Below are 18,643 nucleotides of genomic sequence, written 5' to 3'. Positions count from 1 at the left end.
GCAAAGACCGTGGTCTAGATATAAGTGAAAGAATGGAATCCTCATAATCATTTCACATAAACTATGACTCAATATACTAGGTAATGGTTTTCCCACTGCTTACACAGTGAATTTCACTCAAGATTTTGTTTGAAGAAAATATCTCAGTGCTAAAAGATTTAAAAACCATCATATAAGAAATTGTAATAGCCTGCCTATGCTATTAAGGAATCTCTAGGGTAAGAATAATTTTCCCAAAGAAACTACTTTATAAATAAGAGTCAAAAGGTACAAAGCAACAATTCAACTGTATCTATATAAATTTTCCCTTTTCCTTCTGGTATTTTAGGCAAGAGGGTTTGAGGAAATGTATTTCAAAGAACGGCCTTTAAATTTAATTTTAAGACCTAGAGGGACATCAGAATAGTTTTATCTTTACAGTATGTATCACCTGGAAAGAAAGGTTCTTAAAAAGAAGATAAACCTTCAGAAATACATCTTCACTGTCACCATCACCAAATCAGTCATCAGTCCTTAGACACCGAACCTTTTCTAAGTCCCTAAAAAACTCTAGGGCTCCAAACTAACCCAGCTGTCCTTCCACCTTAGGATCATACACTTTTCCTTCACGTCACGACTCTTCTCTAGCTTCAGCATATACCGAGGCGACCGTGACCGTCTCAAGGCTGTCTCTATTTAGGACCACTTCTTGTGAAAATTCCACACAGGTCCTCTGCCGAACGCACATACCCATAAACTTTACTTCATAAACCCAGAGCTTTCTTGAAAAACTATAAAATAATTTTAAAATAAGACACAAACTTTCATGAAAATATAGTCATCATATTTATTATTTTCATTAGGTTGCCATTCTATGAAGAATTCCTAAGACTGATGTTTCTTGACATGCAAGAGTTATTAGCATTAATAGCTTAAGTTACTATAAATACTGCTGCTTGGAAGCAGTACAACTATTTTAGAGTTTTAAGACTATAGACTTTTATTATTCAAATCTTATTCAGTGTATGTTAAAATCAGAAGGTTCTGAACAACTGGTTAGGAAGGTAGCCAAGATGCAGGAAAGACGTCTGTGCCTCCTTTTCAAGGGCAGCCAGCTCTTGAACCGTAGGTGCCAAAATATCCACATGGCCTTTATAGTTTCCACCTGTATCACACGCACGAATCACAAAGTAATGTAAATGACATGCTTGAAATAACTTGTCAGCAATGCTTTGGCTCAATTATATCAATTTAAACGTTGCTCCTAGCAGTAAAAATGTACTACTGAGCAAGTTATCTACAAAACTGAGTTCTAAACGTGTTAAATCAATTAAAATAAACGATTAGGCCTTCCTTACTAACAGCTGTCCCAATACCCCTACCAACCCCTCCCCTATTCTCTTTTCCTTGGTTTAGAAACCACCAGTTTAGCCTGAATCTTTAAAAAATTTCAGGAACGAACGAAGACCATTGCAGGCAAAGGGAATAAATAGTATCCTGGGTTACCCCTTGTTCAAAATTACCATTATTCTCTTGTTTCCTAATAATTCCATAAATTTTCAACTACTCTTATGACATTAACACCTCAAGAGAAACAGCTAAGTTGCTGTCCATTCGCATAGAGATCACACAATACAAAATGCTGCAAGACAAGTATGAACAACGTGCTATAAGACTAATAAGGAGGGAATGATTAATATGCTAAAAATATACACTGAACATAAGGAAATGAAATACTCTCTTCTTAAACTGAAGCTCAAAAAAGGACACATTCACATTTAAAACAGAATTAAAAGTAATTCAAAGCTTACCACCAATAGTTCTTTTTTGACCATAGGTAACTTTCCCATCAAATTCATCCACTGGTACCTTTATATCTGGCTCAACCTGAGAAATGGTACAATTCAGATGTTCTTCTATCTCAGACAGCAACTAAGAAAGGGAGAGGAAATCAACAGAGCTGCGTTTTAACAGCATTAAATAAAACCAGGAAGGCTATCATACTTAGTATAAATGGAAGTAAGATTTCTGAAGAGATGAACTCACAAGTTACAATTTACGAACTACCATAACATAATCACTCATTAATTCTCACAATTCACAAATAGACAAGAGCTGATACATAACTTTTACAGATAAATGCAGTCTATTGCTACCAATTTTGATAAGACTCTGGGAGCCTTACCTGCATCTCATTGTACCATATGGTACAGCCGCCATCTTCCTTGAGTCTTGTGTTGTAACACCCTTTTCCACGGCTGCTACATACGTGGTACCAAACCTACGAAGGAAAAAAGATTAACGTGTACGGAGACTGAAACATGCTAGGTATCTTTGTTCTCAGTTAGTTTTTTAACATTTTCTGTCCTCAGAGCACAAGATAAAAATAGATTGCAGGTATGGTCTGTCACCCAGTTACTACCACTACTAGTAGCTCACTAACTAGGTCTTTTGAAAGAGTTATTTTTGAAAGGAATCCAAAAGTTTTCCTAAAACAGATGTCAATTATAGAAAGGAATTCTCAAATAAAAATAATGAGAAAAGTAAATACTGGAGAATGCTATATCAAGATTAGCATCAAAAATAAAGTTCAAATGTTTTCTATAAGATTTTTTTTTTGAATTTTTTTTAATAGATCTTTATTGGAGTATAATTGCTTCACAATAATGTGTTAGTTTCTGTTGTACACCAAAGTGAATCAGCCATATGCATACATATATCCCCATATCCCCTCCCTCTTGAGCCTCCCTCCCACCCTCCCTATCCCACCCCCCTAGGTCATCGCAAAGCACCGAGCCGATCTCCCCGTGCTATGCCGCTGCTTCCCACTAGCTATCTATTTTACATTCGGAAGTGTGTATATGTCGATGCTACTCTCACTTCGCCCCAGCTTCCCCCTCCCAGCCCAGTGTCCTCAAGTCCATCCTCTACGTCTACGTCTTTATTCCTGCCCTGCCACTAGGTTCATCAGTACCACAAAGCAAATAGCAAAAAGCAAAATGAACAAGTAGTTTGGGGAATGAGTGTGTGGGAGTTCCTTACTCTTGCAGCTTTTCTGTAAATCTGTATCAAATTACTGTATCAATTTATATCAAAATAATAAGTTAACCCTCTCTCCCATAAAAAGCCTACCATGGCATGATGCCAGAGAGGGTTTAAATACTTTTCACTGAAAATTATATGAAAGCTATTAGGGAAAATTACATTTCATATTTTTCCTTCCTAAACGTCATCCTACTAGTCGTCCATTCAATGAATAAAGGGAAAAAGATGCCATTAAAAAGCTCATTTATATTCCATACGCAACTGAATTCAATGTAAATGAAAAAATCAAACTGCTTCTATTTCCAACATCTAAAATAACGACACAAACAATGAATATAATACAGCACTGAAAAGATTACCTTCTCTTTTTCTGTTGCCACCAGGGAAATGGCCAGCCCCATCCTGAAAGATTTTAAAACTCTTTATTAGACTTTATTCCTGAAGCATAGAAGCTTAAAAAGGACAAAAAAAATGACAGAGTACCTTTCAGCTCTTCCTACTCTGCCGATTCGATGGACATAGTTTTGCTTTTCATCAGGCAAGGTGACATTTATAACTGCAAATAAAAACAATTACTACCAATTGACATTAGTTCCTAAAATTTTCAAACATATATGATGTTTGATGTTCTGAGTATTTCAAACATATTAAATGGTTTCCTTTGAATTCCATAAAATTCAAACTGCAAGCATAAAAACTTTCTTTTTACCATAAGGAACACCATGGATATCAATTCCTCTGGCGGCTACATCTGTGCAAATCAAGAATCTTACATCTCCTTTCTAAAGAGAACAGAGAGGAGAGAAAGGACTTTATTAGTATATATACTAAAAAACCCCCACAAATACCATCTTTCCACTAAATGAGACCTCTAATAACTAATGTATTCGTATCATATTAGTGGTCCAGTCATTCATAATTCACTGGAACAAGTATTGCATTTTTAAGTTATAATTTGCCGAAATATGACATTTAAGGTGAATAAATCAATGACTGGATTCATCTTTGCTTTTTTCACATAAAAGTTCTTAAACCATTGCTAAAATTTGGCTTCATCTTTAGAAATCCTGACTGGTAATTCAAAACATAAGACAGAATAAAATGTAAAAACATAAGCTTTACTTTTACCCTTGTATTAAAATAATTCAAAATACTAGATATTTTACCTCAAGGTTACACTTTTTGTGACAACAGATAAAATCCTAAAGAGACTGGGCCCCTGGTGTTCTCACCAAGAATATACCAATTAGCCTTCAGATGTCATTTGTGCTGCAAGGCACAGCAAAGTTAGAGATTTGGAGGGGGTTAGGGGCATACTGACTTCCGGTCCAACAAAATGCCAGGATAGAGAAGGGTGGCATAAATGCTGAAATGAGGCCATGTGATTTTTTTTTGTTTTTAATTAATTAACTTATTATTTTTGGCTACGTTGGGCCTTCATTGCTATGTGCAGGCTTTCTCTAGTTGCAGCGAGCGGGGGCTACTCTTTGTTGCGGTGTGCGGGTTTCTCATTGTGGTGGCTTCTCTTGTTGTGGAGCACGGGCTCTAGGTGCACAGGCTTCAGTAGTTGCAGCACATGGGCTCAGTAGTTGTGGCATGCGGGCCCTAGAGGGTGCGGGCTTCAGTAGTTGTGCCTCACAGGCTCTACAGCACAGGCTCAGTAGTTGTGGTGCACGGGCTTAGTTGCTCCATGGCATGTGGGATCTTCCCGGACCAGGTCTTGAACCTGTGTCCCCTGCCTTGCAAGGCAGATTCTTAACCACTGTGCCACCAGGGGAGCCCGCCCCCCCTTGTGATGTTTTAACATCCACACCAATTATGCTCAGCATGGAAACATAATCCAAAATTTTTAAGCCCAGTACTTCCTACCTTTTTTCATATTATGGGTCTGAGAGAAATGATATTTGTACTATACACTGGGTAAACACACTGTGATAAATGATGAGAATGCTTGTGGGTGGAGGCCACTGACCCTGAGTTCTAAATGGCTCAGCCCAACCCATCTACACCAAAAGCTATACAACCTGTTCATGTGCTGAAATCACTAAACTGTGACAGTCTACCCCAAATAATTCAAAATATATTTAATTCTACAAAACAGGTATTCTGATACCTGTCTCAATCTACAAATTAAGTTCCCTATGGGTATTGTTACAAATTATTTTAAAAAAAAAGGCTCACAGACATGATTTAACTATCTGATGGTACTTCTCTTAAAAATATCTACCTGAAAGAATTTAACTAAAGCTTCCTTAAGTTGGAAATTCTTATCAAGTAGTGTTGTGCTGATGGAGAACATGTAATTTACCATTTGACTGTTAAAGATGACAAAGCCCTGCTGTGATGAGGATATAAAAATAGGACAGAAGTATTTTGACATTTCTAGGACAAGAATTGCTTTAACAATATTAACTGGAACTGATTAAAACTAGATACAACTCCCCTCTTAAGTTTTAAGGAAATGCTGTCAACTAAATATCAGTACCTTGAATCTTTCCAAGTTTTGCTTCCTCTCATGAGGCTTTCTGTCACCATGAAGACAAACACATGAGAACTGGTGCCCCTTTTTATCAGGTCCTAATGAAAAGCACATTAAACAGTTAATCTTGGAAAAGATTACGACTAAGACTATGTCAAAAAACCCAGTAACATTTAGACTACCAGTTGGGGTATAATTCTATGGAAATCTATACCCCAACTTGTCATAAACCATGGTTAACACAATATCTGTCGTAGGTGAAATACCCTTAAAATGAACTCCATCAGCATTAAAACTGATTTGCTTTGAAGGACATTTTAAGTAACCTTTCCCAATCTGCAGTGGTAGTTCCTGTGTACACCAGGAACCTCACCTAACCCATGTAAAGCGAAGAACCAAAAAGTAAACAAAAGAGATTATTCTTGGAGGAACCAAAATAGGCATCAGGAAGTTCATGCCCTTACTAAAAGGCCATGATCACAAGCCTGCCCTCCTCGAGGTATTCTAAACAACTTAGTTACCTGGTTTCCTGGCCAAAGCAGATTAGAAACAGCAAACTGGAAGGATGGAGAAGTGGTATTTTAGAGGCAAGTGCAGTGGTAGCCAATCCCAAAAAAGAAAGTTTTCAAGTAGACACAGTAACAAAAAGCAGTGCAGTTCAGACCAGAGTAATAATAGTCACTGTGAGAAGTCTTTCAATTTTGCTATATGTTTGAGAATATAATAAGTGTTGGGAAAATATATAAAGTAAAAATAACCATTAACATTGACTATACTTGCTTTACCACATATCTATCCATCCTTCTATCAACTCACTTTTATATTTTTGATGCATTTCAAGGTAAACTGCAGGTATCAGTACACAGTTAAACATGCGTATCATTAACTAGAGTACAGTATTTGTTTAGGTTTGTTTTCTTGTTGAGGTTAAAGTTGCATACAAGGAAATGTACAAATCTTAAGTGTACACTTTCTGAGTTTTGACAAATGCATACACCCATGTAGCCCAAAGCCCTATCAAGATACAGAACACGAATATCATCCACAAAGTACCTTCATGCCCTTTCCCAGTTACCCACACTCCCACCTTCCTGGGGACAACCACTGTTCTGGTTTTTTTCTCATCATAGATTAGTTCTGACTCTTCTAGAACTTCACACAAATCAAATCATACAGCCTGTACTCTTGTGTAAGAATTCTTTCATTCAGCATAATGCTTCTGAGATTCACCCACCACTGTTGTGTCAATCAGCAGTCCATGCCTTTTCAGTGCTCAGTAGTAAGTATTCCACTGTACAGATATTTTGCATTTTGTTTAGCCATTCTCCTATTAATGGCCTCTTAGTGTACAGTTTGGGGCCATTATAAATGAAGTGCTATGACCATCTTGCACACATCCTTCATCAGTATATATTCTCACTTATCTTGGGCCAATACTTAGGAGCTGAATTGCTAGGCCATAAGACAGCAATGTTTAATTTTATAAAAAACTGTAAGACCTTTTACCTAAGTGACTGTACTTCAACAATGTATGAGAGCTCCGGTTTCTCCATATCCTCACCAAAATTTGGTGTTTTAAGTATTTTTGATCTAGTCACTCTGAGTGTACAATTGTACTACATTGTGATTTTATTTTGCATTTCTCTAATGACTGATTATACTGAACATTTTCTCAGGTTGGTTTATATATTTAATGCTAATTATAAGGAGCATAAAATTAGAATCATTATATCTTCATTGTAGATTGAATATTTTATTACATAGTGACCCTTTTTATTTCTAGTAATATTTCTGTCTTAAAGTCTATGACATCTCCATTAATACAGTTAGACCAATTATCTTTTAATTAATCTTTTAGCTGACACACACATATATTTTTTCATTCCCCTTCCTTTCAATCTATCCATGTCCTCAGGTTTTAGGTATGTTTCTTGTAAACAACATACAGCTATATTTTATCCAGTCTAACAATCTATGCTCTTCATCAGAAGACTTCAGTCCACTGATAAATACTATAGTGTTTACCCATACGCTCAGATTTTTCCACCAGCCAGCCGTTATTACTCTATAATTTCCAACTGCTCTGCTTTTTCTCATTTTTTCCCCCCTTCCTTTCTTACCTTTTTTTTTAGATTACGGGGTTTTTTTTCTCATTTATTGATTTAGAAGATATACATTCTATTATTTAATGATTACACTTGAAATTTTAACATTAATCAAAAACTCTACCCTTCTTCCAAATGATATAAGGGCCTTCGAATGCTGTGATTCATCTTCACTGTAGTGAAACTGTACCTATGTGCAAAATTATCTCATTGTTTTTCCTACATCGTTGCTTTAAAATCTGGGCATCCACGCTATACTGCATCAACATGAGACTAACAATCTATTAAGTGAGAAAATAAACACAATTTATTTCAAGCGAGGAAACACTACCTCCTCCCTGTTGCATAAAATACTGCTCCAAGTTATCACAGTCGATTTTGGTTCTACAGAAAATAATTGCTTGATCCATCTTGTGTTCCTTGATTGCTCGGACAGCATACTCCCCCTTCAGGATTTTAATAGCTTCAGACCACATCTCTTGAGTAACACAATAACAACAACAACAACAAAAAAAGAACAACAGAATTTCAATCTGAAATTGTCATGAACACACATAGTTACACAGACTCACTGCTTCACTCACCTAAAAAACTCTACTTTAATACAAGTATTACAGACAAAACCAAGAAATAAAAAGATAGGGTGAAATGGTGAGGTAATCCACTTGCTCATTTATTTTTGTTTCTCCTAATGTTTTTTATGCCAGTTTATGGGATACCAAAACACCTATAACCATACCTCTTATAAGGGAAAATGCACACGTACAAACACACACACACAAATAAACAGAAATACATACCCACAACAAAACTTTGTTCTTACCTCTCATTGAGAACTAATCATATTCTGCCTTGCATTAACTTCCCTAAATGCTCAATAAATGTTTACTCAATTACTTTAACCTCTTTAAAAAATAATAAATGTACTTTCTAAATCAATCTAAACACCAGAAAAAGTTCAAACTTCACTCTATGAAATAAATATTTTACGTCAAACCTAGTTAGTAACTTCTTAGTTGCCATCCTCCAAATGTCCATTTTTCAGTGTGAAGCTGGGCTATAGTTACTCTGCAACTATCTAATGCAAAATTTTCATTTTGTAATCCAACATATTTCTAAGGTCTCTCTAGTCATCTCTAATTGTAGTAAAAACTAAGCAAAACTTTTACAAGGAAAAATATATGAGGCAGTGAAACATTTTTATTTTATAAAATGCGTTCCCAGACAGTGGGATGATAGATTATCATTACTTTGACTATCAGTGTCCACTCCTCTCCAACAATAAGGCTGGCTGAGCAGACGCCTCATAAATTTGGAGCTACACGTAAAACTGAGTTCAAAGGAAGTGTCTTCAATCAAAATTTCAGACAATTCACCTTTTAGATACTTGTTAAAAATCTACCAATGAATCCAACTATGAACAAAATGCAGTCTAACCCTTGCCAATGATCCACTTGAGACATGTGATATCAGGCATGTGGCCTAATGGGTTTCAGGTCTCTTCTAGGTTCTCTAAACACGATCCTTGTATCATGCTGGATCTTCATATACCTTTGAAATATTATGTACCTGATACAAACTGTCTCAATTCTGCACAGAAGTATCTTCATTGAATCACTTAATTTTAGGCTTTTTAAAAACTGATAAATATTTAATGATATGGAGTTTCAGTATAGGAAGATAAAATAGTTCTGCAGATGGATAGTGGTGACGATTGCACAGTAGGAATGTACTCAATGCTACTGAATTGTACACTTACACACAAAAAGAATCATCTCAGGATCATTTCTGTATCTTTCACAGGGTTGTAGCTAAAGACATGTTCCTTTGTTACTCAATTGCCAGATATGAAGAATCTACATGACATTTCTCTTGGAATTCAGGGCTAAAATACAACCCGTAGCCAGAGAAATTTGCTGGCTTCCTGGAAAAATGAGAATTGTATAATACAAAATATTTGTGATTTGGATGCCAGGAGACTAATATCTTAAATTCAGTGATTAATATTCCTCTAAGTTGACTGATATCAGCTTTCCCCCCATTTTTAAATTATTTTTGTTCCTTTTATTTTCAGATTTCCTGTTCCTTCATGAGAGTAGACAGGGCATAAATTCAGTAAAACAGATCAATTCGTTTTCAAAACCTTTCCACACATTTTATTGACTCTTCTAACTTACCTGGACCGTTAGCACCAGGTCTTGTATTATCTTTTGCATGTACTTCATCAGTCTGTCAAAGGAAAGGATAAAAGAGAAGTGGGGAAGGGTTAAGTAATGATTCAGAACAGGTATATTTTATAAAGGGAGAACTGTATCTAACTTTAGATTGCATTTCAGACATACATCTTTATCATCTATAGGCAAAACCATTCTTCAGATTCAGAAAGACCCTTTATTAATTATAGGTCTAAGGCTAATCAATTTAAAATATAATAATAAAAAAGCAAAGGTGGTTTTCAAAACATTGTGTATTTAGAATAAGCGTACCCTTATTATATAAAGGTAAATCTAACAATGGTGAAAAAGTGAGATGATGAACTCATGAAACTGATATTTAGAAAAATAAGGCACATCAAGGAGATTCTAAAATACTACTAAAAATGGAAATCATTATATCAGAAATTAGACCTATATACACACAGGTAATCCTATTTATTTACAAAAACTATGTCAAGAAAGATGATCACAAAAGTAACTTTATATAGAGAGAAAAATAAAGTATGAGCCCATCACTTATTCCATACCTAATAGATCTAAACTCTTCTGGTCAATGTGCCAGACTGCTCTTTTCTTAAAGGTACAATGTCTGGTTGCTTTAAGCATCATGAAGAGCTCCAGGTTAAACTAGTTTATGAATGCTTTACTCTATACAAATGTGAACGTTATAAAGTACTTACCCTAATGTGGTTTTTCCCAAGCCTTTCCCAGAGTCTGTCAGCTTTGGGATTCACTGGGACAACAACATGGTGGACAGTATCTGGAACAGAATCTTCTCCTTTCAGATCAACCCAGGTGGGAAAGTGCATGATCTTCTCAGACAGTTTCTTCACATCAAAGGAGTGCAAAGTGGCTGAGCAAACAATCACCTAAGAATAGAAAAACCAAAATTTAGATAAGCTTTTATAGTAATAATGATTCTAGCATATGAATACAGATGTGGGGCACGAAGTACGCTAAGCCTGGAACCTAAGACAAGTTCAATACCTGACTCTGTAGCAACAACTAGTGGTGTGACTTTGGGTGGGTTAATCTCTCTGAGCTTCAGTCCCCTCACTGCCACAGAAATCATGCCAGCTATTCCTCAAGGTCCTACAAAAACTAAGTAAGATGAAAAGGTTTTTAAAAATCTAAAGCCATAAACTTGTCCCCTTCTCTTAAAAGCCTCTCCTCTTGAATTCTTCCTAAGAAAACAGAATGAGAAAGAGTAATATTTTAAGAAATAATTACTAAGGAAATAACTGTTTTTCAACAGTTCAAGACATTTCTCCTTCAAAGAGGAAGCAGTACTCAGAGTCTTGAATATAAACCCTAAATGCTCTGTAGAAAACAAAAATAACGATTAAGAATTTTTTACTTATAGTCTTCTGTTACACCTAAGTAATTTCCTCAAATTCCCTTCACCTTTATTTCTAAAAGCAGCTTGTAAGACTGTTTTCTTTGTGTGTACTACTTAATCAGGTAATGAAGAAAATGTTTCATACAGCAGTTAACGTAATCAGAAGACACTAAAATGTGAATGTAAAACAAAAAAAGTAAGCATTAATATGTAACAATTGTCTACATGTATTTTAAGATGCATTAGTTATTTCATACCTGAAGTCTTTTTCCATCAGAGGTAATCTGAGGAATCTGATTGTGAATCCTATTTATAAAATCAGAGTAACCTTGAGAAAGAAGCCCATCCTGCATGAGAAGCAAAGAAGAACATAAATTTTTTAATCAGTATCTAAATCTTTCTTTTCTAAATCAATTGCAAAATATAAGATATAGAAACTAATTCATACACATACATATCTCCATACTTTCAAAGTAATTATTTTCTACTGGATATTTAAAGACAAGTTGTAAATTCAACTTTAAAGCCCATGTGACTATAATATGAAAAAGCTGACAATAAATAACTCAAAAACCATACTCTGGTATTCTAAAATGAATACAAGAGTTAATAACTCCCACGTCTCCTTAAGAATACGACTCTAATATGAAAAAGCAAAGACCTTCAATGTTGAAAAACTACCTCATCTTGAAAATAACTTGGAACTATATCTCAAGAGCCCAAAACACATCAATGTAATTTGTAATGTGTAAAAAAAAAAAAAAAAAAAAATGTATGTACAAACAAGATAACTATTTGGAGTACAAAACAAACCTACATGTCTAGTAATAAGGGTGGTTAAATCAGCCATGAAGTGTGCATATAAGAGACCATTAGACAGCCTTTAAAAATTATTCATAAATAATGACATGAAATACTTATGTACCACATTTTTCTAAAAAAGATTTCCCAGATTCTACATAGCCTGACTGCAACTACATAAAATAGTATTTATTATAAATATAAGCAGTGAATGAAAATACACCAAACTGGTAACAGTATTTCTCTCTAGGTATCGGGATCATGACTAAATTGTATTTTTTCTTCATCATTTCACATATTTTATCCCCTAAAACATAAGCAAATATTTTTTTTAAAAGCATGAGTATATTTTAACATACAGCTTCATCCAGGACCAGGAATCTAACTTGGGATAAGTTCAGCTTTCCAGTTGACACCAAATCATCCAGTCTTCCTGGAGTGCCAACAACTATATCTACCTAAAAAATATCCAAAAAAAGCACCTTAAGAAAACTGAAGAACTATTGTAATCACCTTAGAATAGCAACCAACAATGGTCTACTTACAATAAAAACATGCATATTGAAGTAGTCATAGTCAACTTTAAATCTGAAAAGAAGGAGTTCTAGATAATGCTATATTATTAAACTTATATCTGGTTTGAAATTAATGTGAAGATTTTGGCAACTGATTGTAACATTTTAAACTGTTATAGACAGTCTAGTATATAAAATTTGTTTTCCAAGTGAAAAATCAAATGAATTTATAGGAACTCTGAAATTAAACCAGGATCCAAATCCCAGTTCCACCATTACCCAGCTGTGTGACCTCAACTTATTTAATCTCTTCTAGTTTCAATTTTCTCATTTTTTAAATGGGTAACATTTTGTGTTTTGGAAGACGGTTGTGACAATTAAGAGATGAGATATGTAGTGCAATTGATGCCCAGTGTGCCAGGTGCTTGATAAATTTGGTTATAATTAATAATGAAGATGACCTGACTAACCCAGGAAAAACAGCAATAATTACTATTTGTCAAGTGCTTATAATGAACATGTGCTGTGCTAACCTTTTACAGGTATTATATCATTTCATGTTACCACTAAGGAAAACACTACTATTATTAGTCCTGTTTTTAAATGAGGAGACTGAAGTTTAGAATTCTCAAGTCATAAGAACTTGGATGATACAGCTAGTAAGTACCCCAACTGGGATTCAAACTCAAAGTCCAAACATGAGAAAAGGTCTAATTCAAGTAAGAACAAGTTTTATTTAACTTTTTATTATAAAAATTTTAAGACATCTACAAAGAGAATATGAGCTGCCAACGCCAGTACACCCAATTAACCACATTTTCCATTCTCACACACACACATTTTAATCAAGTCCATGGTATAGTGATTAGGAACACAGGCTTTGAAGTAAGTTCCACCTATGAGTTGTAAGATCTGGGGCAAATTACTTAATATTTGGTATAAGCCCTCTTCCTAATCTGTAAAAATGGGGAAGAGGACCATCACAAAGGGCTATTGTGGGAACTGAATAAGAAAATGTATATAATGCACTTAGCAGGGCCTGGCCCATTTCTAGAAGGTAATCAATAAAGGATAAATATTTTTAAAGTGTGTATATGGATGTATGTGTGTGAGCACAATAAAGTATTATATAAAATCATTCAATAAATCAGACAATTCAAAACTTCTACTCTTTATCAACAGGCATAAAAAATGACTTCTTTTTCACTTGTGTTCTCCACTCCAGACTACAAACATAACTATCTCCTAACAAATTTATCACTATAGTCTCATTACTTCAATATCTCACCCCTTGAAAAACTGAAAAAGCACTGTGCTGAATGGACTTTCAATTTGATCCAGTAGAAGGCATTTAAACTCCCATAAAAAATGAAAGACATTTCTGAAGCTATTGCTTCAACTATGTTGATAACTGTAAGCAAGTCTCAGTTCAATCTAGAAAATACTGTCTGAAAATAAAACCCACTCAATGTATTAAGAATGTACTACGTGCCAAGCACTGTGCTGGACACAGCAATGAATACAATACCACTCTGGTTCTATGGGTAATGTCTCTTTACCAAAGGATTCTAACCCACTGTGTGAGTTTCCTCCCTCCTCAATTTCAGCAGGTAGTCAGCATGTAAACAGAAACTTGGTCTCTCAGGTTTAAAAAAAAAAGTCAAATTGGAAAAGCCTGAGAGAAACAGCTATATGACTTGGATAATAGCACCAACCACTTCTTCAGGCCTAACTGCACATGCTGCATAACTGTGCAACTTTAAAAGATTAAAAAAATTAAGTAGTTCTATTCTCTGACTCCAAAGCTGACTTCTGCCTGCAGCGTAAGACATAACACAGGGCTAACGGTGCCAGAGGATGGTGGGAGATAACAGAAGTAGAGAATGTAAGATGGAAGGAAGAGCAGAAAGAGAATATATTACATCCCCTAAGTAGAATGGAACTGAATCCTGCCAGGAAAGCTATGGAATAACACTCCCTTTACTTTGCCATTAGCTTCAGCCAGTACCAAATTTTACATCTGCCTGGCAAAAGCAGATCTAATTCCCTAAAAGCTCTGTAGCTGGACAATGTTTTACGTGGAAAATGAGTTTGGGTTTGAGGAACCAAGATAGGGAATGAACATATTAAATCTCTCTTACAACCATTAAAATATAGCAAATCAAACAAGAACATAACAAAGCTATGTTACTATCTTAGCATAGTATTAAGTACAGTAATGATTCCTTGCTCTTAATATGCCACACCAAGTCAAATCAAAACCATTCAGCATGAAATTTCATTTGACAGCAGCACCAAGGCAACTGAGGGGAGAACATATTTGCTCACCATAACCCCGTATCAAGCAGTTTAGATTAAATGATAAAATATTTAGGGAAGGAAATGAAAGAGAAGTTTGTAAGGACAAAGTTACTTCATACATACAACATATTTTATGAAGTGCTACCTGTACCTGAACTGACAGGCAGTTAAGAGTTTCCCCAGCTTCTTCCCCAGGAATGAGGATCACAGTCCGAGCTTCGTCCTCGGTAACAGCACAGCCTTTAAGACTTCCCCTCACACAAATCTGAACCCATCTCCCCTCCTACTAGAACCACTGCCTTACCATCCTTCAGCCTCCCCAAGGGATCACTGCCAAAACTACCTTCTCTGCAATCCACCTTATCTCTATTTCTATTCTTAACTCCAGCTGCTTCTTTTTCAATTATCCCCAGAGGAAATGACTCAATGCATGAAAATGCGAAGGAAATTCGCAGGTTCTCAAAAGATAAACCAAAAAAAATTCACATGTGTTGGAATTTTGCATGAGGTGCTTGGAAGCAACCACTATGCTGTACACTTTTGGGAAAAGAAAAGGCAGACTTGTGAGATGTTTCTGAACATGTATACACTCTCTTGACCTTGTTTAATTTCAGCCTCATTTGACTTTTCTTGAAACACAGCAGAACTATGTTGCCAAAATGACAACCCATAGTGTTACTTTTTAAAAATTAAAAGTACAACTTACCCCGTTATCCAAAACAGAGAGCTGATCCCGTGCTGCAACACCTCCAATTATCAGAAGCTCCCTGAAATAAATACCAGAATAATAATGTAGAAAAAGATTAAAGCCTGCTTTATTGTTTTTTATTCAGTTTTAGGGAGGTGGATATTAAAATTGAATAACTGAGGAAGAATCTACAATAAAGGTCTGGAGAAGGAAAGAAACAAGGCACTTAATGCACGGGAAAGTAACTGAGGAGAATGTGAAAGGTTGGAACCCAGAAAACATAAGTCCTCATCTACATACCTTTCTATATTAGGATAATTCCAGGTACCCCAAACTCTGGTTTCAATCAACCTTTATAGACACATGTGGTTGTATGTGTATAAAATATATACTCTGAAAGAATATATAAATATTAATTTTTAAAAGTTGCCTCCAGGTTGATAACCAAAAACTGGGGAATGGGGTGAAAGGAGACTTCCTTTGCACAGAATATCCTTTTGTGTTTGAATTTTTCTCACTCCAAATACTTCCAAAAATATGTTTAGATTAAAAAAGATTACTTTGGGACTTCCCTGGCAGTCCAGTGGTTAAGAATCCACCTCCCAATGCAGGGGACGCGGGTTCGATCCCTGGTCCGGGAACTAAGATCCCACAAGCCGCGGGGCAACTAAGCCCGCGTGCCACAACTACCGAGCACGTGGGCCACAACTAGAGAGCCCGCGTGACACAACTACAGAGCCCACGTGCCACAACTAGAGAGAAACCCGTGCGCTGCCACGAGGAGCCTGCGCCCCGCAACGGAGATCCTGTGGACCACAACTAAGACCCGACGCAGCCAAAAATAAATAATAAAATACACTCTCTAAAAAAAAAAAAAAAAAAATTGCCTTATGCCGAGACAATTCTATGGGGGGAAAGAACAGTCTTTTCAACAAACGGTGCTAGAACAAATGGATATGCACGTGCAAATGAATGAAGTTAAACCTCTTCCTTAGGCCACACATAAAAATAAATGCAAAATGAATCACAGACCTAAATATAAGACCTAAAACTACAAAACTCTTAGAAGAAAACATAAGAGTAAATTTTCATGATCTTGGGTTAGGCAAAGTCCCTTACAACACCAAAAGATGAACAAACAAAAAAGCAACAGATGAAAAAATAAATTGGACTTCATCAAAATTAAAAATTTTGTACTTCAAAGGACACTACCAAGAGAGTGAAAAAGCCCACAGAATCACAGAATGAGAGAAAATATTTGCAAATTATATATATCTAATCATAACACTACATGTATATATCTTACAACTCAACAATAAAAAGACAAATAACCCAACTGAAAAATGGGCAAAGAATCTGAACAGACTTTACAAATGGCCAGTAAGCACATGAAAAGATGTTCAACATGATTAGCTATTAGGGAAATACAAACCAAAACCACAATAAGATACCACTTCACACCCATTAGGAGGGCTATAACTGTAAAGACAGATAATAAGGTGAGGATGTGGAGAAACTGGAACCCTCACACATTACTAGTAGAAATGTAAAATAGTGTTGTCACTTTGGAAAACAGTTGCGTGGTTCCTGAAGATGTTAAACGTGAAGCTACTATATGATCCAGCAATTCCACTCCTGGATGTATATTCAGGAGAAATGGAAATGTATGTCCACACAGAAGTCTATATACTAATGTTCACAGCACAGCAGCCAAAAAGTGGAAACAACCCAAACATCCATAAACTAATGAGTGGATTAATAAATACGTGGTATATGTATACAGTGGAATACTTTTTGGCAATAAAAAGGAACTAAGTACTGATACATGCTATAACACTCATGAACTTTAAAAACATTATGGTAAATGAGAGAAGCCAGTCATGAAACAGCACACATTGGAACTGTCCAATTCCATTTATATAAAATGTCCAAAACAGGCAATTCTATATATGGAAAAGAGGTCACTGGCTGCCCAGGGATAGGCAGGTGTGAGGGAAATGGGAGTGGCTGCTAAAAGGTAGTGTTTCTTTTGAGGGTGATGAAAACGTTCTAAAATTGGTTTTGGTGGTCGCACAATTCTGTGAATATAATAAAAACTAAAACAACCTGTACACTTTAAAGAGTGAATCGTATGATATGTGAATTATATCTCACTATAGCTATTCTGTCTCCTTTTTATAAATAGCAGACAAAATTACTTCCTGAGGCAGCCAGACAACTTTCAATCAGAAGTAGCTATCAACTACCTTCGTTTATTAATTTTACTCTTATTTAATCAGTCATTTAAAAAATACCATAAAATCCTGGGAAAGTGGACGATGTTAACACTTAGTCTCATAAATTCTATGACTGATGAAAAGAAACAGCTTCACGGTTGCCTACTGTCATCTTAAGCGATTTATACAGTGTTTAAAAAAAAAAAAAAGGGCTTCCCTGGTGGCGCAGTGGTTGAGAGTCTGCCTGCCAATGCAGGGGGCACGGGTTCGAGCCCTGGCCTGGGAAGATCCCACATGCCGTGGAGCGGCTAGGCCCGTGAGCCACAATTGCTGAGCCTGCGCGTCTGGAGCCTGTGCTCTGCAATGGGAGAAGCCGCGATGGTGAGAGGCCCGCGCACCGCGATGAAGAGTGGCCCCCACTTGCCACAACTAGAGAAAGCCCTCACACAGAAACGAAGACCCAACACAGCCATAAATAAATTAATTAATTAAAAAAAAAGACTTTCTCTCTAAAAAAAAAAGCTTTCTAGCCTGTGAATGTCCATTACCTTGGCACCACTAGAGCCATGTTTCCTAAATCCGGTAACACCAGAGGCCAGATTGGTTACTTAAGAATCACCTGGAAGAGGAGAGGTGCCATTCTTCCTTAAAAAACAAAGAGCTCCAATTCCTATTCCCTGGAAAATCTGATTCAGTATATCCAGAGGAGGGACCAATAAATTTGTATTTTTAAATAAGGTCCCTTAGTTCCCAGGTTTGGTAACTATGGTCCTAAATCTATCATTTCTTCTATAAAACTTTACTCTTACCCACTTTCCTGATCAGATACATTTATTTCTACAAATCTGGCAGAAAACTACACATACACGTAACAATCTGTGCTTGTGTGCAAAGCACTGTAGGGTTGAGGAATGTAAAAGACCAGCCCCCCGTCTCATGGAGTGGAAAACTGAGTTGGG

General features: G+C 36.1%; 1 protein-coding gene across 1 annotated transcript in view; it reads right to left on the bottom strand.

Moving 5' to 3' along the window:
- Positions 1-821: 821 nt before the first annotated feature.
- DDX1 (DEAD-box helicase 1) overlaps positions 822-18,643 on the bottom strand; it is a 34,022-nt gene continuing 16,200 nt past the window's right edge. The window contains exons 14-26 of the mRNA XM_068564266.1: positions 15,487-15,547; positions 12,324-12,422; positions 11,421-11,510; positions 10,505-10,693; positions 9,786-9,837; positions 7,940-8,086; positions 5,510-5,601; positions 3,734-3,806; positions 3,508-3,580; positions 3,384-3,426; positions 2,165-2,260; positions 1,791-1,911; positions 822-1,144 (exon numbers count right to left, since the gene is read on the bottom strand). Of these exons, the coding sequence (XP_068420367.1) occupies positions 1,014-1,144; positions 1,791-1,911; positions 2,165-2,260; positions 3,384-3,426; positions 3,508-3,580; positions 3,734-3,806; positions 5,510-5,601; positions 7,940-8,086; positions 9,786-9,837; positions 10,505-10,693; positions 11,421-11,510; positions 12,324-12,422; positions 15,487-15,547 (1,267 nt within the window). The 3' untranslated portion in view covers positions 822-1,013. The remainder of the gene's footprint in view (positions 1,145-1,790; positions 1,912-2,164; positions 2,261-3,383; positions 3,427-3,507; positions 3,581-3,733; positions 3,807-5,509; positions 5,602-7,939; positions 8,087-9,785; positions 9,838-10,504; positions 10,694-11,420; positions 11,511-12,323; positions 12,423-15,486; positions 15,548-18,643) is intronic.

Source organism: Eschrichtius robustus, chromosome 15 (genome assembly GCF_028021215.1).
Source record: "Eschrichtius robustus isolate mEscRob2 chromosome 15, mEscRob2.pri, whole genome shotgun sequence".
Taxonomy (NCBI): domain Eukaryota; kingdom Metazoa; phylum Chordata; class Mammalia; order Artiodactyla; family Eschrichtiidae; genus Eschrichtius; species Eschrichtius robustus.
This window is presented reverse-complemented; position numbering and strand designations above follow the sequence as displayed.